The sequence below is a fragment of the Nyctibius grandis genome, chromosome 8 (assembly GCF_013368605.1).
Source record: "Nyctibius grandis isolate bNycGra1 chromosome 8, bNycGra1.pri, whole genome shotgun sequence".
Lineage (NCBI taxonomy): Eukaryota > Metazoa > Chordata > Aves > Nyctibiiformes > Nyctibiidae > Nyctibius > Nyctibius grandis.
This window is the reverse complement of record NC_090665.1, coordinates 24,867,212-24,893,502: the sequence shown is the minus strand read 5'-3', so window position 1 is coordinate 24,893,502 and position 26,291 is coordinate 24,867,212. Positions and strand designations below refer to the sequence as shown.

General features: G+C 41.0%; 1 protein-coding gene across 1 annotated transcript in view; it reads left to right on the top strand.

The window, feature by feature from the left end:
• The first annotated feature begins 11,648 nt into the window (after window positions 1–11,648).
• Window positions 11,649–26,291, top strand: part of DENND1B (DENN domain containing 1B) — a 160,072-nt gene continuing 145,429 nt past the window's right edge. Inside the window, exons 1-2 of the mRNA XM_068406398.1 lie at window positions 11,649–11,941; window positions 14,689–14,753. Coding sequence (XP_068262499.1) covers window positions 11,925–11,941; window positions 14,689–14,753 — 82 coding nt within the window. The 5' untranslated portion in view covers window positions 11,649–11,924. The remainder of the gene's footprint in view (window positions 11,942–14,688; window positions 14,754–26,291) is intronic.

Here is a 26,291-nt window from a genome sequence, read left to right as displayed (position 1 = left end):
AGCTTCTTCCAAAGCTGTGAGGAGATTGTAGATTTTGGTTTTATAGTATCAAGAAAAAGATTCTCTGTTGGCAGATATTTCCATGGCCTGGTTCTGCAAATGCTTTCTCTTAAATGCTTAACTATGAACACAGTCACCAGGAAATAGGGGAGGGAATTGCCTGAATACCCTCGCTTGTCCCTAGTTAATTCACTTAGTTTTCGTATGGTGGTTATGTTAACTGCAGAATGAGTTTAGCAAAAGAGTAGCTGTAGTAGCAGAACCCTGCACTGCCGTACTTCAGGTTTTTTTTGAGTTACACATATGTGTAGTGGAATACAGCAGATGGACTGGAGGGATGCTGATTTGTTGTGTGCATTAAAGGTAGTTTGCACTGATTTTTCTGTTGTAGGGAGTGAAAGCCTGCAAATATTTAGTTTGAGAAATGCACCAAGGTTGCTCTCTTTGTATCTGAATGGGTCCAAAAGAAAACAGGTTAGATAAATACCTTTACATTTTCTGGCGGTGGATGACTCTGTTCCTTTGCTGGATAACTGTGTGATCAAAGAAGACTCACTCTGTGGATAATGCCCAGATTTGCTGAAAATACCGATTGACTTCCTCAGCAGGCCAGCAATCATCTTACAATAAAGCATAACACATTATTACTTCAGCAAATTATTTCTCTGGGTTACCGTTGTTACAAGTTGATGACCACACAATGAGAAATCTAAATTTTTCACTGATAACATTTAACAGAGTCTTGCGAAAACAGCAGAGGGAATTGCAAGCATTTGGATAAGTTCAGGGGCACCACAGTTAGACTATTTCAAGCACCTCTTACCATGTCTGTTGTTATAAAAACAACTTCTATGACTTGAGCAGATTGATAGCACACTCTGTGGATTACAAAACTGAAAGTAAGTTGCATCACATCAGAATCACAGTATACCATGTCTCCAGGCTAAACTAGGAGATTATTAAAGAGGTCCTACAGTTCAAAACATGTTTTATTCACTTAACTAGTGCCTGGAAATACCCTATATTTTTACTGTGGAAAACAGATAAAGGAATTATTTCTTCTTTTTTAATTAACTGTATTGAATGATGGATTAGACCTAATTGTCATCCCAAGCTTATAAATTGAAGAAAGAAATATCTTTTGCAAGATTCTGCCTGTATTTTGTAACACATTTGAGGACCTCTCATATGGATTGGATCTCCTGAGTCTGCCAGTGGCTGACATATGTTCTGTGAAAAAGAAAAATGACATATTGTTTTGTAAAACTATTCCCTGTGTCTTCCCACTTGCCAAGCTTACTATACATTATTTGAGGAAAAAAAATATTGTGCAAAATATTTTGTAACTTAGTAGGAAAAGTGGAACAAATGATTGCAATTGGTTGTGTCAGTAATGGATATACTTAGTTAAGTGCAAATGCTGGTACCAGGAATATTTATTAAGCTTTCCAAAATATTTTCACTTGGCAAATTTCAGACTGACTGGTTTGTACTCTGTGGAACAGGCTCAGACCTGATTAACATATATAAATTGAATGTTAATAATCAATACCAGATGAGATGAGCAAACTGTGAAGAGCTGAATGATAACAGCTTTCACAACTCTTTTTGAAATGCACATCAGTAATGCTTTGCCATAGAAGCCTGGAAACAAAATATCGTGTTTAACAGCTGGCATCAAAGAAACTTAGGAGACAGAGCAGAAAGAACATGCCCTTGGACCATTTGATATAGTTCAATTACATGCTAATGTGTAAAAGATCCTTGAACGATATTTTTGCTTTGTTTTTCAGAAGATTGCAGCAGCAATAAAGAAGTTGACCCTTGGAAATGAGGATTTTAAGACTATTGTATTTCAATACAGTCCATCAGATCTCGTGTGTTGCTAATGCTAGTGTTTGGATAGAAACATTCAGAGATTAACTGCTACAAAAAGTGGTAGTGACAACGATGTAGTGATCCCTGCTTCTTCAGGGTCAACACCAAGTTCAGGACTAAGAATGATGCTCTCTTGCTTGATGTCTTGAGCTCTTGTCTTGGAGGCTCAGTCTCATCGTGTCAATCTACCTTTTCCTGTCAACTGCAGTTGTACCATAGCCCTAGCTGTGTTTCCTGCTCATACTGTAGTGTGCATGATGAGGTTTCTCTTCGGTATCGCGTAATGTGTTTGCATGGATATTTGGGGTCTAAACATGTTGTATGCACAAAGTTGAATTATTGTTTAGTTCTGTTTTATTTGAATGACTCTTCATCACAGGCCCTGGCATTCACAGAAAACTTCAAAAGCTCTGATATCTGCTAGAATGGTAACAAGACCATGCACAACCAATCCAGGAGGTTCCTGGAGTGTACTGAAGACATTTTCTTGAAACAGGTGATCAATGAACTGATTAGGGGAGATGCTCTGGTGGTCCTGTTACTCACAAACAAGGAAGAACTCACGGAAAAGGTGAAGGTCAAGGGCAGCCTTGGCTGCAATGACCGTGAGACTTCGCAAGTTCCCATGGAAAACAGACCTGGAGGGAAAAGGGGCCCAGGAGAGCAGGTCAATATTCAAGGACAACCTCCTTAGAGCATGAGTAGTTGTTGCAATATGCAGAAAGTAAGCACAGCAGAATATCAGCATGGATGAAGAGGGCGCTGCTGACCGAGCTCAGACGCAGAAAGGAAGCGCACCGAAGGAGGAAGCAGTGACAGCTGCCCAGGAGGAATACAGAGACACTGCTTGAGCATGCAGAGAGGAACTGCAAAATCCAAAGCTCAGCTGAGTTGAAATTAGCAAAGGATGTGAAGGGCAACAAGAAGGGCTGCTTGTGCATATGCCTGGAAACAGTGACCAGTGTCAGCCTCAGTCCAGTGACCACCCAGCAAGTCTGTTGTGATGAGGCAGGTTTGAGGTCAAGCCAGAAAATCAAGTCAGCAGATCAGGATCAGGGCCAGGATCAGGGAGGTACGAGACCGGGCACTGACACAGCTGCAGCACAGCTGCAGCGTGGCTCAGGTGGGGGCCAAGCGCAAGAGCCTCAGCTTGAAAGCAGCTCCCAAGAGACAGAGAGGCAAGCAGGCCTTGCTGAGGCTCAGATCAGCAAAAAGGCTGACCTTGAACTTAGTCAACTAAATTTCTGAACTAACTGAAATCCTGGAAGGGGGAATTCACTCAAGGCCCTGATGCAATACTCATCCCCTGGTGCTGGGGATTCACTGCCCTGAAAGCAGTATTGCAGAAGAAAACCTGGGGGACCTGGTGGATAACGAGTGAACGTGAGTCAGCAACATGCCCTTGCAGCAAAAAAATAAAGTCTTATGGCACTCCAGGCTCTATTAGCAAAAGGACAGCCAGCTGCTGAAGGGAAGTCACAAGTCTTTCTTTGGGATTTGTGAGACTATCAGGATTACTCTGTCCAGGTTTGGGCTCCCTGTCACAAGAAAGACACTGACATACTGAAGCAAGTCCAGTGGAGGACTGCTAAGATGCTGAGTGGCTGGAGCTCGTGATGAAGGAGGAGAGGCTGAGAGAACTGCGCTTGTTCAGCCTGAAGGAGAGGTGGCTTCAGGGTGAAGCACCCTGCTGTATGCAGCTACCGAGGGGAGGGTGCAGAGAAGATGGAACTCGACTCTTCTTGGAAGTGCACCATGGAAGGACAAGAGGCAGTAAAGATGAGTTGGAACATGAGACAGTCTGATTTGATACAGTAATTTATTTTTACTGTGAGGGTGGTCAAACACTGGGGTGAGCAGGTTGCCCAGGGAGGCTGCAGTATCCTCCACCCTTGGAGACACTCAGAACCAACATGCATGAGGCTCTGAGCAGGAGGCTGGACGAGGTGACCTCTGAAGGTCCCTTCCCACCTGTGTGATTTCATGTGGCAGCGAGATACTTCAATGCAGTGTCAGAACGCAAGTCCTAGGACAGCACATGGAGGTTTGCAATTAGCAACACTTCTACTTGTCTCAGGAACACGTATGCATTATTTTGCTCCAACATCTGTTAATAATATAATAGAGTATGAAGCAAAATGACTTTCTAATAGAACTATTGAGAAAAGCAACAGATGGAGAATTCTGTGCAAAATAAGTAGTATCAGTATGATTCAATTTTTGTGTTTGCTTGAGACTCTGAGAACAAAACAGCCTGATCCTGTGGCAGACTTACAGCAACATTTGAGAATTGCTGAGTACCCAATGTTCCCATTTACACCAGTGAGGACTGAAGCCCTGAAATACAACGGTGAGGTGGCTGCACAGGGTAGCTGTTGCCATCTTTCTGAACTCTCTCAAGCGCATCCTCTCAAACGTCAAATAGTGCAGCGTCCTACCATTCTCCTGCTCTTAAACTGGACCTACAGCTCCAGTGGTTAGGGTAGGCAGCTGGACTAGCTCCAGTAATTAAAGTCATCAGCTGTATAATGCATGGCTGTAGCAGGGCTGTACTGGCCCAAGGACAGCCCATTGGCCTTGCTTTTCTTGAGCTGTCACTTCCTTCTTCCAATCTCATTCTAGCCAGACATTAAACTCAATAATTTCTTCAGTAAGCACACCAATAATTATGGCAGTTTACTGTATTAGTTAATTACTAGAGATCACGCTCGCATCTGTTGTGCTTAGAATCTCTCAATCAGTTTAGTGTCTTCAGTATCTGATCCAGTGGTCAGTCAACGATGGCAAATACATGTAGGCATCTAAAACCATCTGAACTGTTTGTATTTATTTAGCCCAAAGATAACTGGGTCAATTGTCCTAACACCTTTGAATGGAGAAACCTGCAGAAGATGTGTTTGGTATTTCAGTGATTTACCTGTGATCCAATTGCATAACAAAGTGCTATAGCAACAGAAGTGTAGGAAGTCCTTGCCAAAAAGCTTGCTATACCTATGTTAGGATTCATACATTGCACAGGGATATAATTTTTCTTTACATAAAAAAATGTTAATTAATTTTATATTAGAAGAAATTTGACTTTTCCTAAGAAGAAAGGGGTTAGCATTACCGACTTATCTGATGCAATTAATTATGAGCAAAGCACCCACAATGAAACATGAAGGCTGAAGAGGCTGGCACTGTGGGCTCCCCATGTGTCAGCCGCAATATTAGAATGTAGGTTAGGGATATTCTGCAGGATATTCTGATAGCGGAAACTGTACGGCACTTTTTAATCTTTTTATGCAAGTAAATATAAAAATATGCCATCTCTATTGGCTCTTTGTAAATTAAGTACTGTTTGTAGAGCTGAGAACCTGGCTTTTTTAATAACTAATTTCCATACAAAACATCTGTCAGTATATACACTTTCATAATGATGCCAGTGCATACAGAGGGCCTTAATCCATGGCAAATAAACAGCTGGAAACTGTTCTTTTAATATTTAGTATGGCTTGATTTACTGGTTTGGAATTTTTTTGGTAGGCACAGCAGACAGTTTCCAAAACAGCTTACAGACTTTTAACACATCCTCATTTTAATAAAGTTCAGTTCCTAATTTTATGTGTGTTTGGCCTCACCACAAGAAGTCCACATTCAAATTACAACAGTATGAAATTTTTATGGTTGATAACAAAAATCAGTTTCTTACTGCTTTGAACAGAACTTTTTAAAAAATTACATTCAAATATGGCAAAAAAAAAATATTGCTCCATGGTAGTTTTAATGAGTACCAGATTCATCAGGCAGCCTGCAACCCAAAGCATTTAAAATATACATTTGAGAAGTGTGAGGAATATATCCCTGCCTAAACAGAAGAACTGAATTTATTCAGCAAGAAAGCGTTCAGTCTGGTAAGAAACTTTTACTTGCAAATGACTTGAATGAGTGATTTCCTTCTACTGAATACATGCATATTGAAAGATGCCGTCTGACCCCGCTGCTTCACTAAGAAATTCATCCTTAGGAAAACTATCTGCTGGGCTGAAAAAAACTCCACAATAACCACTAACTGTGGGACAGAATTGAGTATATTCCCTTAGTGTTACCATCAATGTTTCTCAAATCTTTCTTGGAGGATTTTTTTTTTTATGCAGAGAACAGTTTCTTTCTTCAGTCTGTCATTTCTTTGAACTTCCTAACAGGGTGGCCAGTTGCAAGGTGTCTGACTCACATCTAAACCGCAACTGGGCAAAGACCACCGCTTGTTTTCAAACACTCGTATGAATAATCAACATCCACCGGAAAGCACTTGGTATTCACAGGCCAAAGGCTGGATTTGGGCAGCAGAGCTGAAAGGTGGTTTATTCTACTGTTAGATTCTTCCAGCTGTCATGTCTGAGTAAATTAGAAATCCACACAAATAATTTTCTAAATTGTCTATGAACTGAGGTTAGTATGCATGGAAATACTACTTAACTTTAGTTTCTAAATTAATTTACGTCCAAACCACTGATAAGACATTAGGACTGCATAAGTAAAGCAAATGTCTGGTTAAACCTTATGAAGGCTTGTAAATATTTACTAGACACATACTTCACATCTTCTGTAGGTTATGGTGCAAATCTAACTAATGCAAGGTATTACAGATCAGACTGTGAGGATTTGCAAATACTACCAGTAAATCAAATGCTGAGCTAAACCAGCCATATCATAAACGTTTAAACTTTTGAGTGTCTTAGCTCTTAAACTCTAGTCTGAACTTACATTCATAAAAGTTCCCTCAGCTCCTTTGTTAAACTTGCAATTAAAGCTGACCTGATTGAGAAGACCTGCTTTCGCACTCTTGTTGGTAGGACACATTGATTAGAAAGCCTGGGAATCCTCATTCCTATCCAAGCAGGGATCTCTCCTCGGCAGTTCACTGATGAGCTAATGAGTGTGTTTACCTGTGCGTGCCTGTTTGGGTAGATTAGCCTTTGCATGTAGCATGGCTGAAGGGACAATGACAGCTACGGGAATGTCGCACCCCCAAACTTTAATGATAGGATAGCATAACTTTCACACACAAGTCCTACCCAGCCATATCTATACCTTTTCAAGGTGTCACCTTTGCTCATGTTTTCCTTAAAACATCATCTGTTCTTCAGCAGAAAAACTTAAGTTTTTTACCTTGTTTTTTTGAATGAATAACATTAAAAGATGAAAAAAGATGTTTGGATGGATCATGCAAGGAGTCAATAAATATGTAGAATATTTGTAGATGTGTATTTACTATATATATTTAGTTAATAACCTTTACAGGCTTCTTGAAAGAAACCTATTTTAAATCAATGACCATCTTTAAAGAAGCTGAATTATGAAATGACCTAATGTACTTACCCAGTGTTTCTTAAAAGTATTTTCTCTTTTAAATATTGTCTCGTGATAGTATTATGGCTAAGAAGTTTAATCAAGAAATTTATGTTTGTGAGTTTGGGGGTTTGGAGAACTTTGCATAGGGAGATGTCATTGCCACTCATTTATAATTCGGGATAAGTACGTGTAAGATTCAAACAAGCTGATTAAAAAAATAACCCCTAATCCCATTAAAATGAGCAGCAAGCTCTCAGTGAGGCCAATATTTCATCCTCCAAGTTTGTGAGGTCTGACAAGGTGGCAGCGTTGTAGGAGCTGTACTGATAGCCGCTGAGATAACATAAACCAACTGTAGCTTATTTGAAGGGACGAGGGCCAAAAGTGATCCCAGTACAAACAGACTCAGTGGCAAATGAAGAAGTAATTCTTGGTACAAGGTATAAATTGCTGATCATACGAACATGTGCCAAGAAATGTTTTGCTATTACCGTATAATGGGAAATTGCATCTTTTTCAATTTTGCTATTTTTGAGAAACCCATTGACGTTCCCAGAGGAGAACATATTTTTCAGCAAGCTCTGCTAACAATGTTCTGAATGAAATCCCTTTATTGGTTTCAGCAGCATTTAAGAGGAAAACTACTTTTATTAGTAGTATGTTTTACTATTAAATGAAATGTACCTGGCCAAGGAGGACTGCTGTAATACTCAAGATCCCTTAATTCACAATACATGTGCTCCGGCTTACAGAGATGATGAGAGCTCTCTTCTGCCTCAGAACCAGGCAGCAAAGAAAAAAAGTGTTGCTGGAGTTGTTTGGGGTGGGAGATTTAGACCTGTACAGCAGCGGATTCAGCCAGTGATCCCCAAATCCCCTGTTACTTCATGGGGTCGCCTTGGTTTGTAGGGTAAATTCTGTTTCCTGTGCTCCCTGGGAATCTCTTCGCACAAAGCATGCGTGCTTGCAGTTTGCATTGGGAGGATTCAAATTCCCCCATGATAAATGCTTAACAGAATACTTCTTATCTTCAGAGGTTTGTGCTTTTCCCTTCTCTCTGTCCCTTTTACCTTCTCCCTGCCAAAAGAAAATCACTAAATGTGTGTATGTAATGTTTTTAACTTTAAAAAAATAACTGGATTCTTACGTAACTTCTTTCCCTTGCTCCACCATTTCCAAGCGACATGATGTGTGGCCATTTCTTGTCTGTTTCTCATATCCCTTTTTGAGATCCTAACCCTGCTCTGCCTCACTTTTATAGACCCAAACCCACATGGTTTTGATTTGGCAGAGAATGGCAGATTGCTCCATAGTAGAAAGGATGTAGATGCTTGGTTTTGGATTTTGTTTCATGCTTTCCAACCACATCTCCTGTTGTTTCTATATTGAATTTGGTTGTAAACTAAAAAGTATGCTACACATTTTGTTTTGTTGGTCCTTGAGATGGAGCTGCCCTGATGGCACATCCATCCTCTTCTTATCTGATTCAGATGAAGGAGACTTTTGGGTATTTTTCATCCAACGTCTTATTGCAAAGCATTAATCAGTTTGGGAGAAAATTGAGACTTGTAGGTCCAATTCAATTTACATCAAGACCCCTTTTACTGACAGCGCATAAGAGCTGAATAGTGTCTGTAAATATCTAAATCAGTTTTAAGTCTCCTTTACGTTATTTCAGTCCTACAAAGATGACTAATGAGTATTCACTGTTGGCAAACTACAATTGAGTTGGAATCTTGATCTTTAAATTACCTGTTTTCAGTTGCTCATATCTATGAAATAAATGTTCATCATCCCCACTTCCTGCAAATCCTTTTATATCAGTCCCTATGCTAACCTTTTGGAGATAATTTAGGTGGAGTTCAGCCATTTTCATGTTATGCAAAGCATAAAGATAAAGGCTTTGTGTCTTCTGGATTACCTGGTTGAACAGTTGACTCTGAAAAGCCCAAATATCATTTGCTTTGTGGTTCTAATTTGGAAAGGAAAACCAAAGAGTAAAGAAAAGCAAAGTAGACTTTCCCAGCTTCAGAATATAGTAAAGTAATCCATTTTCTGCATATCTATTAGGTTTTTCTTTCAGTTTCTCCTTCTGCCTCAACGGTTTCCCAGGGAAGGGCTGAAAACAAGGCAGCAGCAAGAGGTGGTTTTGAACACCAGCACCTTTCCTGAAACATTGTCTTTCATTAAAAGATGCTGTCATTGCAAAATGGTCTTGAAAACATGAACTAAATGTAACCTGGGCATAGATGTCTGCTTAAGTTTTCACAGAGTCTAAAATAATAGCTTGGAGAGATGTGAGCCTCATCTCAACAGGGTTTTCTCTCATATGCCCTCTGTTTTAAATGTGAACTTTCTCTACTCTTCCTGCTCTTCAGGCAGGCAAGGTTTAGTCACTACATCCAGTCAATTTAGTCTAGTGACAAGGCACGTATTTACTTCGGGAAAGAAACCCTACCTATTTTTTCTCCAATTATGATAAATTCCAAGGGACCGTATCTGCCAAGACAGACACCAGTCCAAGAGACTGGCTGGAATCACACAGCAGATCAGCCTCATGGGCCATGAGATTACTCTTCTGTCTGTAAAAGTGGCAAGTGTCAGCAGCTTAAGAGAAGAGAGAAACAAACTCACAGTAGGCTTATAAAATATTTAGTATAAATGAAAATACAGATTTACTGAAATCCTGAAATACAGCATTTTTTTTTCATTTTCTGGTACAGTTCAAATGATGTTGTTCCACAAATAAAACATCTCAATATTTGGATAATCATCCAATCCAAATTCAGTCTTGCTAAACTGTTGGCCATTTTTGGCAGCAGAGAGTTTCAAATTCTGTGTGCTTTACAGTATGTACGGGGGGAGAGATGGAGGGCGGAAGGGAGGTAGAGAGACAGAGGTACAGACAAGATTGTGGTCGTCTCCCTCGCCACGTGCGCTTTCTCATGTACCCAGCTTTACTTACTGCTGCTGCTGCTGAAGCCCTTTCAGTTCTGCAACGTCCCTGCGTGCAGGATGCGGCCAGCCTGCCCCGGGTACTGCAGCTGAGCAGCTCTGGGAAGCTGCAGGAGGGTCCCTGCCTTGCTCTTCCCATCGCAGTGGGTGGCATAGGGACTGGCATCGCTCCCCCTCTCTCCTGGCCCTTCAGTCCAGACTGATCTTATCAGAGAAGTTAAATTTAACAGCAGGTGAGTTAAAGCTGCCTGCTTCAAGGGCTTCTCATGGTACACAAAAATACACATTTGATGATTTTTTCTACAAGAACCCTGAGCTATATGAAGTGTGTGGTTATGTGTGAAGGATACAAAGCCCCAAACAATTTCATTTACTTCAGCGGGAGTTGCAAATACTGGCTGTTAAAACACAGCCAAGAATTATTGCAAAATGAAGGCTGGGAAAGTAAGTACTTGAAAACCAAGAAAATCCCAAAGCTAAGGTTTCTGCCGCAATATTCAGTCATTTTCACTGCACATCTATACGTTTTATTATTATTTGATCTATATCCTGTGAGGTGTGTAGAATGTGTAATGAAGCCAAGATGATATTGCTTTGGAAAAGTTAGTATTTGTAATTTCCTGACTTCTGAATATTTGATTTTTCAGCCTCAGTAATGCACTAATGCTGTTTTATGTGTTTAATATATAATTGGCATGAAAATTTTTCTTCCTTTTAACTGTTGATATGATGATTAGTTTCTGGAGGAAGACTGAAAAGAATAACGTTTTTTCTTTGGCTCAGTACTGCAGAACCTATTTAATGCATTTTTTCATTGCAATGATACTATGCCGGTGAGGGAAACTTGGTGTAGGTGGGAATTTGGCTGCTCAGTGCCTCTCAGATGAATGAGACTTGGAAGCCTCTCAAGGACGCTGTTATTTTTAATTCCTTTCCAAAGTCACTGGAAACACTCGAGGGTATAAAGCTCTTGACGTGTGTTTACGGGACAGTGCATGTACTCCAGCGCCTTCCCCCACTGCACCACCTCTTAAGCAGTTTGTGAGACTGTTTGTTTAGCACTCGATAAAAATAAAAGCTAAACAGATTACCGCAGGCTAAATTAACATTTATGACCTTTGGTATGAAAAGCTCCACTTTCCCGCTGTGCATACAGAATGTAAACGGGATGTTAAGAAGTGTAAGTTAAACACGCTCGCCTGACTCATCTGAGGAGTTTATTTTGCAGCGGGTGAAGGTGTCCGTGAGGTAAAGCATGACCGCGGCCGACGCTGCCGTACCTATGCGCTGCCCCACCCCACCTACGAGGGCCTCCGCCCGGCCTGGGCCCATGCAGGCCCTCGGGAAGGGGCTGCAGCCGTCCCGTCCAGGGCCTGTCGCACCTGTCGCGGAGGGCAGGGCTGCCCGCCGCCCCTGCCGGGGCAGGCCCCGCGGTCCCCCAGCCCTCCCCCGCCGGGCTCAGGTGACACCGGCCCCGGCGGCTCCCCGGGCCGCCGCGGAGCTTCCTGGTTCCCAGAAGGTGCCGGAGCGACTGCAACAGGAACTGAGAGACGGGGGGAGGAGGCGGTGCCGCCGCTCCGCTGCAGTCGCGGCCCGAGCCGGGGGAGCGGAGCAGCCATGGGCCGCCGCCCGCCGCCACGCTAAGCCGCCCCCGCTGCCGAAGGGAGAGGAGCCGGCGCTGCCCCCTCGCCCCCGCCGGGCGGGGCGCTTCTCCCTGGGGGGCGCTGGAGCAGCCGCCGGGGGCCCGCGATGTGACCATGGACAGCAGGTTCAAGTGAGTGGGGGGGCGGCCGGCGAGGGGCCGCGGCAGGGCCGGCGCGGGGTTGTCAGGCGCGGCGGGCCAAGCTGAGCTCCGCGGCGGGCAGGCACCGAGTAGGCCCCGCAGCCGCCCCGGCCTGCCGGGCCTGCCGAGCGGCAGGGAGGGAGGGGAGGAGGAGGAGGAGGAGGGGGAGCCCACCCGGCGGGAGCGTGCGAGGGGCAGGGCGCGCCGCGGCTGCTGAGTGACAGCGGGGCGGGCGGGAGGCAGCGGGGCCGGGAGCGGGCGCTGCGCGCCGGGCCGCGCCGAGGCGAGGCAGCATCCGCGGCGCGGGGGGAGCGGGGTGGCGCCCCCCGCCCTGGCCCGGAGCAGGGGAGGAGGCGGCTGCAGCGCCGCCGGCCGCTCCCCCGCCCCCCGCCGCCTCCCGGTGCGCCTGCCCGTAGCCGCGGGGGAAACGCGCTCCTGCAACCGCCGGCCTCGCCGGCCCGCGCCGGGTCGGGTCGGAGGCGTCGGTGCCGGGGAACGGCGGGCGGAGCGGTGTGTGCTCTGCCGGCCTGTGGCCGGTGAAAGGGGATCATGAAATGGTGGCATCTCGCTCCTGAGGCGTCCACCCGGCGTGGCGGGAGCGCGGCCGCAGCCCGCGGGCCCAGAGCTCCCTCAGGCCTGGGCAGTACCGAGGCTTGCAGTGGCTGGGGGCTGAGGTTTGTGACAGTAACCTCTCCAGTAATTACAAACTTTCTTTTATGCCATTATGGTATGGCAGGTGCAAAAGAGATTTTTATGTGTGTGGAAGCGCTGCTCTCCAGCCTTGCCCATCAGGAGCGGCCACCTGGTCTTGTTGACATTGGAAACCAACAAGATGTTAAACACAGGTTTCAGCAATTGACAAAAATCTCTCTGTAAATATATGATGAATAAGCAGGCTGCTACTAGGTAGCTGCAAAGGAAATGAGAGACAGTCTGACAATTCTCAGATGAGTTTGACACATTTTTGACACTTCTAAGCATAGTGGGATGTGAAGAGTAAACTTAGAAGCATTTTTCTGCAAAAGCAGATTTAGAGTGATATAGTGAAAGACGGAAGGCAGCGTTAGTTCAAAGAGCTTTCTTCATGGGGCTAATTCAGCTAGGAGACGAGCTAGAAGCACTCATTTGGCATTTGTAACACTTGAACTGATTCACATTAAAAACCCAGCATTGTGTGGTCTGGTTAGGAAGAAGAGGAAGGTGAAAATGGCCTGAGAGTGTAAACCCAGTGCCTGAGCTACAGTAACGTCCTAAGGAGATGTCACTTCTCTTAAAGAAGGGATTTTTGTGGTTCACTTTTCTAGGTGGCTCAATGAAGCCAAGCCTTATCAGTTTCATTCTGAACCCACTCGCCAGCCAGAAGAACGATGGACGGACTTTAATACCAGAGTAAATCCCCAATATCCTGGATTTAGGCTGTTGTAACTCAGAGCAGAATTTGATCTCCTACACACAGGTTCAGTAGATACAGGATTTTTCCAACTAAATGCTTTAAAATACAATGCAAGGAAATATTGTAATATGGGCAGGTTATGTCTCTATAACCTGAATTAGACTCTAATTGTGTATCTCAGTTGATGATGGTGCTGAGGTCAGTGAAAGCATGTACTGAATCAATTAAATTGTGGCAGCTGAAATTTTCCCCAGCTCAGCCTTTGAATGTCATTCAAAACTTTCTTTAAAGAAACAACAGTGTGTTAATTTGCTACATGCTTTATTTGAAGCATTCAAGAAACCTGGAACCGAGTCTTGGATTTTTTTTATTTGCCTAAAACTCCAGCTGACTTCAGTGGGAGCGTTACCCAAGAAGGGAGTTCAGGTGTGAGCCTTTTATGTGGTTAAATAGATAATTGATACAGGTGCAGTTATACCACTTGTTTTTAATATAAATAGCAGTGTGCTTGGTAGGCAGATAGACGTGGGTGGTATAGTCATGACATTTAGAACTGGTTTAATAAATATTTAGTTTGGGATTAGGCTGAGTGTTAATTGCTATTAGCATATGCAGTTCATTATTATCAGGTGTGTATTTACTGGGGAGGTGAAAGAGGCATTAGCCATCACACAGAGCTTACCATGATAGCTCCTGCAGGGATGGAGGCTCCATCTTCCTGGCTAGCTCAAGGTCACGTTCATCCCTAGTTATTGTATTAATGTTTTCTCACTCACTGAATCATGCCTGAGATTCAGCCTTTAAAGTCAAAGTTGACGATCAATGTCTTGTGAAAGAGGAAGCTAGGTGATTCTCGGCCTTATGGGGGTAATATTGTGCATTTCAAGGGTAGTGGCTAAATTTGTGGAATTAAAATGGAAGTTTCATGATGGGCTCTTCTTATTAAGTAGAAATAAAATGTAGCTTTAGAAAAGGCTGCTTATGACTCCATTAGTATGTTTTAGATTGATTGATAAGGATTTTAGTAGTACTTTTTTTCCCAAGTGTTAGGTGTGGTGAGATGGAGTGACTTAAAAGCTACTTGATGTATAAGGCAGTGACAATATCACTTAAATAAATCACAGTTTAGCTTGTTTGTCTTCCCTATTCTTTTTTTTTAAGGCTGTACAGGGAAATGTGACTTTTTAGGTTTTCCTTAGAACTAACCTGGTTTCTAATTTTATTTTAATGAAATTTTAATATATTTTAATTTTATTCTGTACAAATAGAATGGAAAAGATATAACACGGTAGAAGCACTATCTGAAACATACATGTGATTAATTAGTTGTGTTTGCTTCTTCTAGGGAAAATCCAGAACGTACCTTTGATTTGGTACTGAAAGTAAAATGCCAAGCATCTGAAAACGAAGGTAATATACTATGCCTATTGATATTTATTTATAGAAATGAGAGGTGGAAAAATAATAGTTTGCATCCTGATCTAGTGTTATCTTGTGTTTTGGATTGCTATTGGACTGGGATTGTATTAGAAAGCGACTATGGTTATTTTATTGCCTTTTAAAATCTATTAATGTGTTAATTCATAGTTGTCCTGAGTTTTTATTGTTATATTTTCATTTTGGCTATTGTGAAAATATTTTTGTTTTGAGAGGAATACTTGCAAAGCTTGGACTTGAAATGCATGTTCTACAGTTCTTAAGTCTTAAAATGTTGATTTTGTATAAGATCTTGTTTTAGCAGAACAATTGACTTCTGTTTATCAGTGGAACGTTAATTATGATCAGTGTGATAAGGAGAAAGTAAGTTCTTTTCTGAACAGCAGAAAGAGACTTTCTTTCTAACTCTTGTTTGGCAGCTGCTTTGGTTTGATACATGATACAAACAGCAATGAGTGCTGAGTTGAGCTTATATTAGCCGTCAGTTTCACATCTCTATAAACACGTGGTAAAAGAGATGTAGTAGTGCAAGAGTTATCCAAGAGAGGCTTTTTTTCCTCTTGTGTAGAAAGAAGATGGGATTTCCAGTTCTGAAATTAAAGTGACCTCTAGAAAGTCCATTGGGGGAACTTGGTTCATGTTCTCATCTGAGGTTGTTGGCCTTATAAAAACACAGGGAGAGAAGAGGTCTTGTTGGGGTTGTGTTGTAGTGTTAGTCTGTGACAGCTGTTTCTTAATCACAATTGTAAAAACAATAAACTACATCTTAAAATTGAGTATATTTCTTATCATACTGTGCTAATGGATGCTGTTTCCAGAGTTTCCTACTCTAACAGGTTAGAAGCCTGTAGTAGTTTATAGCCCCAAACGATTCCTTTTTTTTTTTTTTTTTAAATTTCAGCCAACATTTCTGTTAGTGGTGTCGTGGGTACTTGCCTAATATGTTTACAAAAAACATTTTTGTTGAAGCTAAACAATTGTAGTTCTTCAGGTCTTTTCCTGACAATCCCAACAGGTTTTTCTGTACCTGTTGTATTATATATTATCCATTATTGATATCTCAAGTTCCTCTGCTTTTTTTTTCCTTTTACTTTTTCTCCTTTTTATAATATTGTTCATTTAGTTGTGGAATGACATCTTGGTCCTGGTGCAGTCCTTGGGTATTTTCACTTTTTTTGTGACCAGCCAGCGTCCTTCCGTTTATTGCCTGCTTTTTTGATTTGCTGTTGGTACAGTCATGGTTTGGGGAATTAGGTGGGCTTTCCTAACTCTCTGATTGTTGTTTGTATCATGGCACATTTTACCTTCTATTCTCTGCCTTTCGCAGTTTTTACCTTAGTAATTTCATAGACGGTGTCTGTGAACACTGCTTAGCTACTTGACTCCTGATCTGTTCCTCCCTGCATTGTGCATTTAGTCTCTGCCTCCACCTGACATCCCTTCCTGGGGGCCTGTTCACATCTCAGTTTAGGCCCAGCTTCAACCTGCAGATTTTATTCCCTTTCTTCCTTTCCCTCCTGAGAGCTAGGCTGTTGATAATCCTTTCAGGCCTTTGTCTTGAAATCTTGAAAAACATGGGTTTTTTCTTCTGTGATCAGGACATGGATCTATATCCTTTTAATTCATTTTATCTCCTTTTTGACTTCTGATTTTTGTTTTGCATCTGTCTGCCTCTGCTGCCATAGAAACCACTTCTCGTTACCTGCAGCTCTGTGAATGACCGCCTATGCCTGAATTCTGGTCGTAGTCACATCCCCTGCCTCCTGTGGTGGGTGTTTCGTGCTGTTCATCAGTTGTCCGCTGTGGAGAGTAGCATCTTTAAGAAATCTGTGTATCTCCTTGAACTGTGACCTGAGTTAATGTGGAGACTGTATTTGTGACTGTGTTGTGGGTGCCCCCTCTTCTGTTCTACTTTTTGCTATCATCCCTTCTGCCCCGCGTAGGCTCAGTTGCTGTTTGTCCATGGGGTGGCCAAAGGCAGAAAGGAGGTCTGGTATCGGTAGCATTGGAGTCTGCGGCGTGTGACCGGCAAGGGGTTTAGGGGTGTTTCAGCTGTCCTGGAGGCTGTGTTGCTTCTTGCATGAGTCTGCAGATGAGCACAGAAGTACAGTCGTCTCCTTTTACCAATGAAATTGTGCTGGATGAATATTCTGGTTACCATCCTGCTGTACTTGGTGACCCATCTGGGTTTCAGTTTGATTTCTTTCATATTAATCTAATTCAGATAACAAATGCATTCCAGTGGGGGCTTGACATCATATTTACATATGGCATTATGAGCACAGTGATGTATCAAATTAATACATCTGAATGTTAAAGTTATTTATAGGAAATTCACCAGGGACAAAAGTGTATTGTCTTCACCGCCACTTTAGAAATGGAGCACACGGCTTGTCATGCTAAACAGGGAGCTTTCAAGGTTGGTTTATTATAAGGCCTAACAAATTTGACAGTTACCCTGTATTGTAGGTCTTGCCTTTAAATAGATTTTCATGCTAGGATAATCTTCTGAATATATCATACTTGAAAACGTGATCCATTCACCTGTTTCTTTGCTCATGCCTCTTTCTTTCTGAAAGAGATTTGTGTTTAAATAGGGGCTTTCTCCCTCGCATCCCATCTGCTCCTTGTACTTGATCCTGAAGCTATGTCAGGGCTGAATTTGTGACATCACTGTCACCAGTGTTGCCGTGGAAATATCACAGCCACAAAATTATGATCTCCCTGCATGAGTGAGCAGCAGGAGAAGCCGACTTAGGAGAGAGAAAGACCTCAATGTGACCCATATATCTTTAAGCTTTTTCTTTTCAAGCTTTGCTGTAGTGTGCGTTCTGCATTTTAATTTCCCTGTGCCAGAGTGTAACTCTTCTAACAAATAAAAACTGAGGTAGCCCTACTGCATGTGTAGCTATGAATAAAATGATGGTTTTACGAGGATGCTATATGCTATGCAACAGTGTGACATGATGAAAAATTTTGCTGTTAAAATTATTATGCTTTTGGAAAAGTATTTTTAGGTAACTTCTTAATTATAGCATTGCTCTCAAGGAGTGTTAATTTTTTTGGATCTGACAATGTCTTAGAGCTCTTCCAGCTGTAAAGGATCATACATACGTGAAATGCAGCAAGGTTTATATGTGTTATTAAATTTGTTCTTAAATCTTTCCACTAATTATTTTCACCATTGTTTTCTACTCAATGTAAACACGTAAGAGATTTCACATAGGTTAATATAGATCTATCACTTTATGTATGGTATGTAGCTCCTGAATTGGTTACAGGCTCAGTTATGCTAGCATGTCTTTAGTTATAGCTGGATCCAAATTTTGTTTTCCCATTGGATACCTGATTTTTGTGATTTAAAAGTAGCTTGCATACTTGAATATTTGTTTCTTAATACTGTGTTCTTGATTGAGTAGATCATCCTTTTGGGCTGTGCGCTCTCCCTCGCTCTGTTTTAAACTTCAGGAGTGCACAATAACATTGCTAGAATAGTGATCTTCTAACCCTTTTCTCATTTTTGGGGTAGCAGAGAAAAAAGGGTACTCTTTATGTCAATATTCTTATAATTGAGCACTTAATTGAACTAATAGCATGAATTGTAACATTTTTTTGCTGTTGCTGATGAGCTTTGTTTATTCTTCGCTCGGGTTATGTTAAAAAAAATTCTTCTATTTATTAGAGGGGCTTAATGACTACTTTTAGCACGAAACAGGACGTGGTTCCCTCAACAATTTAGAATATATTGTTTACTGTATTTTCAGAGTAAGTGATGCTTTTGAAATTATATTACACCTAGGACTTTACCTTGAAAGTTGCATTTCAGCTGTACTTAAGTTGAGGCATGTATTCCAAAGGGGAGAAAAAAACCTTTAGGACCAAAATCAGATAGTGGCCTATGTCATAACTTCCCGTCCTTTGCAGCATGGTCAAGATGGTAAGCATCAATTAACGTGATATGTTGAAACATAGTAACTAGATGTGTGACAACTTTTCCTTGGGAAAATAAATAACCTTAGTCTCGCAGACCTTTGAGATGAATTAATTTCTTTTCACTAGAGTTTGCTAAGTGACTGGGAGATGAGTGCTAAGCTGTTCTAACGGCCCAATGTTTGTTAATTGTGAACTTGGCTTGCAGTGTCAGTAGCACCTTGTAGCAAAGGTTTTACATGGCCTTCCAGGTAGTTGCAGGTTTTCATAATTCTTTCTTGTGTCACTCCTTAATGAACAAGCAAACAAAAGAAACAGCAAAAATGTGTGCCCATTTTAACATCATCAGCTGGCCTTCTGGATTAAATTTTCACTTACAGACTCAGAGGACAACTTGATAACAGATATTATCGAGACTGTTGTGTTATTTTAAGGATGAGCATTGCTCTTTAGCAAGAACTATATGAATTAAGTCCAGGAATTAGGCCAGAAATGCAGAATTCTTTGTGTGAGATTTGATTGTGTTCTGTAAGGTGCTAATATGATACGTAGTTCCAGGAAGGTCCCAATTCTGAAAAAAAAATTTAATACAGTTGATAGTTCTGTCCATGGGTAACCTGTCTAGCTTTCGTAGGGTTTTGATTAAGTCTTCCAAAGCTGCTTTCAGGATTGTGGTCAGAGCAGGCACTGTTTTTTCTTTTTTTTTTTTTTTTTTTTTTTACTTCACTGTAGAGAGCTGTTTATTAACCACAGACTCTGAGCCTGTGGGTGTAACGTGCTGATCAGATAAGTCTTTTCCTCTGCTGTACTTTTTTTTGCAGCGCAAATTGAACCTGATTAAAAAGATAATTCTACCAGTGTCATACATGAAGAAGTCTGCAGGACTTTTTTAAGAGCAATTAAAACTTTTGATATAATCTTTATATACCGCCAACTTTTTTTCACTGTTGGCCTTAACTGGAAAGGTACTAAATAAGTACTGGCCTACAGAAAGTTAGGTTTCTCTAACTTTTTAAAGCACGCTGTGTTCTTCAGGTGACTATGAAGAGCAACTATGTATTGCTATGAACTAGATGAGCTTTCTTGCAAGTCTCATATTTATTTGTAGATTTTTAGTCTCAAATATTGTATTACCATATTAGAATTTATTTTACACCAATAAAAAGTTAAAGAAGCTTTTTCAGTTTGTACAATGCCATTTCAGAACATGGGCCGTCTGATTATAGTCTTAGATGCAGTTTTTGTATATAAAAAACAAAGCTTGCTTTCCATACTCCTCTGAAGTGTCATTAAGCTTAACACCCACCACCCCAACTCATTAACTCATATGTTGTTATTTAGGTTAGTGCTACTTCCCCATAATGGTTTCTTGTGTTTTCCTGTCGAAATTTTCAAATGGTGCTACCTAAAAAGCTTGGAAGATGACATTTAGATAGCTTGGTTTCTCTACAGGGTTGTCGATTGATTAGGAGCAGAATATTTCACAGTCCTTTTTTGAGGATTATGTAAATGTTTTGAGGGCAAAAGCAGGTAGTGCCTGAGACTGTGCATCACTTTTGTCCTTTTTGACAAAACCAAGGAATATAAGCCAGAGTTTGGCTGGAGCTCTCTTGTGTACAAGCATCAAGCATACTTGTAAGTCCTTCATAAATTATAATCTTTTGCATAACTTTAAACCCTCCAGTTGTATCTAAATGAATGTTTTCATTATATTCAAATTTATTTTGTTTAATTGGAAAGCTCTTCAGGGTATGAACAATGTCTTCTGTGTGTTTGGACTGTCACTAGCAAAGAGTGGGTGTTGGAGAATTATGAACAACAGAAACAGTTAAGGCAACTATTGATTTTGGAACTAAGATAAAGATTGGTATTTTGATGCTTTTTACCTTTTCTTTTCCTTCTCCAGAGACTGAGAAATGGAGGGTAGTCACTCCAGCTTTCAGCTTCTCTTCACAGATGCAAAAATGTGGAGGAAAATGTTGCTGCTTTTCAGTGCCTCGTTTCCTACAGATTTTTTTTTTTTTTCAGCAACCTACAGAGATTCTTGGCTGTATGTGTAATTTGGAGGTGGGTGCAGATATGTGTGTGTAGGAGGGGGAAGGATGAGAGCTGCTGGAGAAATAGGTCAAGGAAGCCCTTTCTCCTATCTCCCCTGCATTCTTCACCGGGGAGAAGGGACCTCAGTGGGGAGGGATGACCCTACTCCCCAGCAGCCAGAGGACAGTCCTGGGAGGAGTGACACGCTCTGCTCTACTCCAGAAATTCCAGCTGTAGTAATGTGGGGGCAGGCGCTGTGGTATCAAAGCTGGTAGAGATGAATTGTTCCCCTTCAGGCATTTGCCCGACTGTGTCATTTTTTCATGTAATGCCATATGCCGCTTTCAGCAGTGCAATCAGGTTTTGGGCAGTGAAATTAAAAACTTGATGAGTTAACTAATACAAATATTAACTTGTTATAAGAAGAATTTTGTATAAAATTCAGTAGAATGAACATAATGGTATTAATATAACTAAATACAAGCCGAGAACAGCAACCTGTGTAATGTAATGTAGTCAATCAGTGTGAAAGTTGACGTTTCTGTGCTTTTTCAAAATTTAATTTTAGTTTCATTTTAGTACTTAACTATTTGAGATGGCTGCCTGGGGGATAGTTTGCGGACTTTTAAATTGCTTGCATTCAGAAGCGTTAAGAGTTTGCATATTTTTCTAAGCTAATGTCAGCATGCTTCTGCCCTCCCACACACTGAACAGTCCGTCTTACACAGAGGTTTATCGTTCTTTAAGGAGATATGTTATGCTACTAGCTCTCTTCATTTATAGTTTCATGGCTTGTCTTTCATGTATGGAGGATTTAAAATCTACTTAAAAAGCTTTGAAAATTGGTTAAACCTTCAAGGTTTAAAATGATTTTTGCAAAGCCATAAGGCAGTTCTCTCTCTAGCACTGGCTTGAAGAGGCTGAAGTGTAGGATTTCCTGTCTGTTTCACAGAAATAGTCTGTTTAATTCTTTTTCCTTTGCCACTGATGATATTATCTGGGGATGCAGATACAAGTAGATGCACATGCTCGTCATATAACTGTGGGAATAGATACTTCTGTTTGTAAATAAAATAAAACATGATCAGGGCTACAAAAAGAAGAGTTATATAACTGTTCATGAAGGGCTTAAGAACCCCTGAAGGCAAAGTAAGTTTTCCCAGTAAAGCGCTATTATTATGCCTTAAAATATTTTTGTGTAGTAAGAGAATTTGAGCATAGCTCAGCTTTGCAACTAATGTGTATTTTTTGTGGTAGGGTGACGTGTGATAACTCCAAGATCCACGTAAAAACATGATATTTGCAGGCACATACTCAAGATGGAAGATTCTACGTGACTGACGGATAAAGTAATAAAATGCTGAAAACATTAACCTTTTATATCCCTTTGACATTTTTCCATGTATCTTGGAACTCTAGCTCTATGTTTAAAACTGAATAATTTGGGTGGACGAAGACTTCTTATATTTTGTGATTCTGGTTTAGGAGAAAAGATTAAAACTTAATACTGAACTTTATATGGAAAAGAGAAGAGAAAAAGCAAAAGTGGTGAGAGAAAAAAGGCCTGAACAAGATTTTGGGTGTGGTATCTGCGCTTCCTGAGCTGGGAAAGCCAAGGCAGCAGTTTGCAGTCATACTGTCTTCCTTTGCAAAATTCTTAATCCTCGTTTGGAAGGTCCTGTCCAAATATTAAATCCTTAATTAGAAATAAGGCTTGAACAACGCCCTTAGATTACATTTCCTAGAGTTTGAACTGGATCTGGTTTCTTTACACATTTGAGTGGGTATTCAGATGTACTAAAGCCTAGCTAAAATTACAAACTTGTGTCTGAAAATAGCATATTATTTAGGGTTTCTGTGTTTACTTTAGGACATATTTTACAAACTTTCTTAGTTAATGCCAAGTTTTAATCATCATAGAGGCATGATCATCATAACCAAGGTATTTTGCTGTAGCTGGTTTACCAGTGCATTTTTCCTTAAACTCAGAATGGGAAAGAGTGACACAAAGAATGATTAATACTTCTGCTTAGCTTCTGGTAGAGAACAAGAGATTCCTATTCATCTGACTCTAGATGCTGTTCACATCAAGGGTTTTATTTGTTGTACCAGTTGAACCTATTTTAGAACACATCTAAATATTGTAAAGTTATGGTGTCATTGTGTAGACAGAGCCAAATCTTTGCTTTGGGGAGGAGGCAGTTCTTTTGCTCTGTCACAGGACAAGCTAAATGCAAAAATCTGCTGGTTTTGTGTTTAAATACTGGATGCTAAATGTTGAATTTAACTGTGTTGCAAAAGTTGCAGTTGACACAGAGAAGCTGTGCTGATAATGGTTGTAAGGCACAGCATCATTTCCCTCAGAAGCTGCAGAGGAAAGCTTAACATTTTAAGGCACCTGGTCCCAGGAACGGAGTTGCATTATTGAAGGATGGTGGTAGTTTTTGTATCCTCGGGTTAAGATGCAATATAAAAAAGCAAATGTAAAAGAGTGTTTTGTGTTACAGTGAATGTGTTTATGTTCTGTTTAAATGCAAAATAAGAAAATATAGCAGCATAGAGGTAAAAGACAAGGATTGTGTGACAGTTGTAAGCTTACCTGGAGGTCTGTAATGACTTTGAAATAATGGAGTGAAACCACTGTGCCTTTAGAGTGACAAGAGGGAAACAGTTATTGTAACTTAGTCTTGCTAGCAAGAGCTGATCATTGCTGCATCCTCTTCCTATCCTTTGGAGGTCATTTGGCTCCTAAACTGTGTGTGTTTGCTGTTTGTTTGTGTTTTACTTCAAATAGGCAGCACCGCTAAAAGCAGCCTCTGAGGTAAGCATCCTTCCTGCTGCTGGCGGCACCGGGCAGGCTCGCTCTGCGGGCACGCGTGCCCTTCAGCTGCTGGGGCTGCCTCTGGAGCTGACAGGAAATGTTTCTCACGCAGGTCAGATAAGGAGGAACTGGTGGGATTTTCATGCCGTGCAATGCAGCACAGGCTGTCGTTTGATCTCTGAGTGTTAATTTCAAGTTTTCTGCGTTTGTTAAAATAAATGAGTTGCCCGTTCAGGAAACTGGAAAAAACTCGGGTTGCCCTTACTCTCTCCTGACATCTTCCTGATGGCTTTTGGACTTCTAGGGCACTCTCAGAGTGTTGGAATTGTGTCGGAGTTATGTTAAACTCCTGTGCTTTTTTTGAGGAAATGGGTCCAACAACTTTGCTGGTGCCTTCCAGTTTTCTGTTCACATAGTAAAACCTAGCTCTTAAGGGAAAACACAAATACTCAAAATTAGATCCCTGTCACCTGTGGTTACTTTAAGGCATGGCACATTTGGAGATAGATTATATTTTCATTTTGTGTAAACAAAATTCTGTCTGAAGAGCACAATTATGCTAGATTGGTATCATGCAGTAATTCATAGATCTGAAAATAGTGAATGGTATCGTGACAGAACATGGGAAATTCTGAACAACTTTGTGTCCAGGAAAGAGTTTTGCTGGTATTCATATTCTAGGTATCTTCTCCATGCAAAGAATATTGCCAGATAAAAAAGGGCGTTAGTTCCCTAGCAGCAGATGAATTGCTTACTTTAGGTGAAACTAATGAACTTTTTCTGTCATGTCACAGGTAGCTGTGATGACAGTGATTGTGTGCCAGGACAGGTGAAGCTTTCTGACACTGTAAACTGAGTTAGGTGAGGTTCTGAGCATTCAGTTGCAGTTTCAATCAGGCATTTTTAATTGGTGCATCTGAGTAAAACCATCTTGGTTTCTGGGAATGGGCATGTCCTGTGCAATGTAAGTACATGTTTACATCTGCTTTTACTTGGGGTCAGAGCCCTGTAGCATCTTGCAATGTCTAGTCTAAAAATGCTTATACAAGTGTCAGCCAGGAGGGAAAAAAGTCAACTCAAATTAGCATGTGTAATTAATAAGTAAGCAATCTAAAAAGATAATTCTCTTTCTCAGTCTTGATATAATATGCTGTGTTTTGCAAAGCATAATTTGAAATCTATTCTTTTGCATTCTGGTTGTGATGTTAGAAATCAATGCTATGGAACTGCATGACAAAAAAATATAGATGCTCGAGATAACCGCCTCTAAAGTGCCTGGCTGAAAACACTTTTCACTGGCAATAAAAACCATAATAAATTAAAGCTTGCCTTAAATTCTCTGGCAACTAGTGATGGTGACTATCTTCTTTTTAAAGAAACAATTTTGTGTGACATTGCTGGACTCTGACAGATCTAGGAAACTACTTTGTCGTTGAGAATACTTGGCAGGCCTCACAATCCTTGGAGGGAATTTGCATTGTGTTTTCAACAGTGAATAAAATAGAAATCCTTTCAGCTCCTATTATTAGGGAAAATGAAGGAGGACAGGATAAACCAGATCAAACAATAATAAAAATGAATTAAACTACCAGACATTTCAGTGGAAAATTGGATGAAGGTTGGAAATAGACAGGTAGGTGAATTGGTGTCAGATGTGGACAGCAGAGCTCTCAAAGCCAATAAATCCATGAGGACGGGCAAAGCCTGAGCACTCGCTCTCTAGGTGGCTGGGGAACACGAACTTGGTCTGCTTGTGTATGATCTGCTTTGTGCATTTTAAATAGGTGAGAAAGATCTGAAACTGCAGTGTGCTTTGAAGCTCTAGAATGAGAAAAAGTACTTTGCTTCCAGCCCTAAATTACTTCAGTTCAATCTGTAGGCTTGCCTGACTCTCCTAACATGGGACTGAAGGTGTCTCAGCTCTGAAACACTGCTTTTCTCTGCATTTCCCAGAAAACTTCTTGGTAACATCATTTGCTCTCACAGAACCCATCTGTATGGCTTCTACCCAGGTGTTTTGGTCGGCGATGCGTTCTATGATTGCTTGACTCGTAAACTGAGAAATTCTATGTAGTAATCTGTGTGAAAATAAAGGTATCTTGTTAGAAGATGTTCTCTGCAAAAGGAGTACCTAGTAGAAATTTTGGATTTCTGATGAAGAGTGGCTGTACTTCATACGCTGTCCAAGTTTTAAAATGCTCAGTAGCCCATCTAAAGGGAGACAGAAGTAATCAGGATAAAAATTTGTCTGTGTATGCAGCCACTTCAGTAAGTTGTGACCTGGGATTGCAGAATGATCTGTGCAGTCACCACTTAACATCGTCGTTAATGACTTTAGTAAAAGAGAGTATGAAATGAATTCAACTTGGGACAGTTGCAGAGGCACTCATTGTAGTTGTATTGTAACATGGATTTAGAGTCAATCTGTGTAAAGTAAATATATACCCTTAGTATATGCAGTTCTTCTGGATTCCTGCTGGGATCGTAACTGGGCTGTGTATGGAGTCAAATCAGGATTGCTCACATTGTGTCTTAAAAACATAATGGGATTTTATAATCTGGTAAAAGTGCATTGTTTGCTTTGTGTTTCATCATGTACACTCCTTATATCTTAATGTAACAGGGAAATTCAATACTGATGTATGCTACTAGGGTACTTCTGCTACTGGAGCTCTGCTCCTGTGTATTTTAACACTAGAAATTATTCATCTAAGCATGACCAG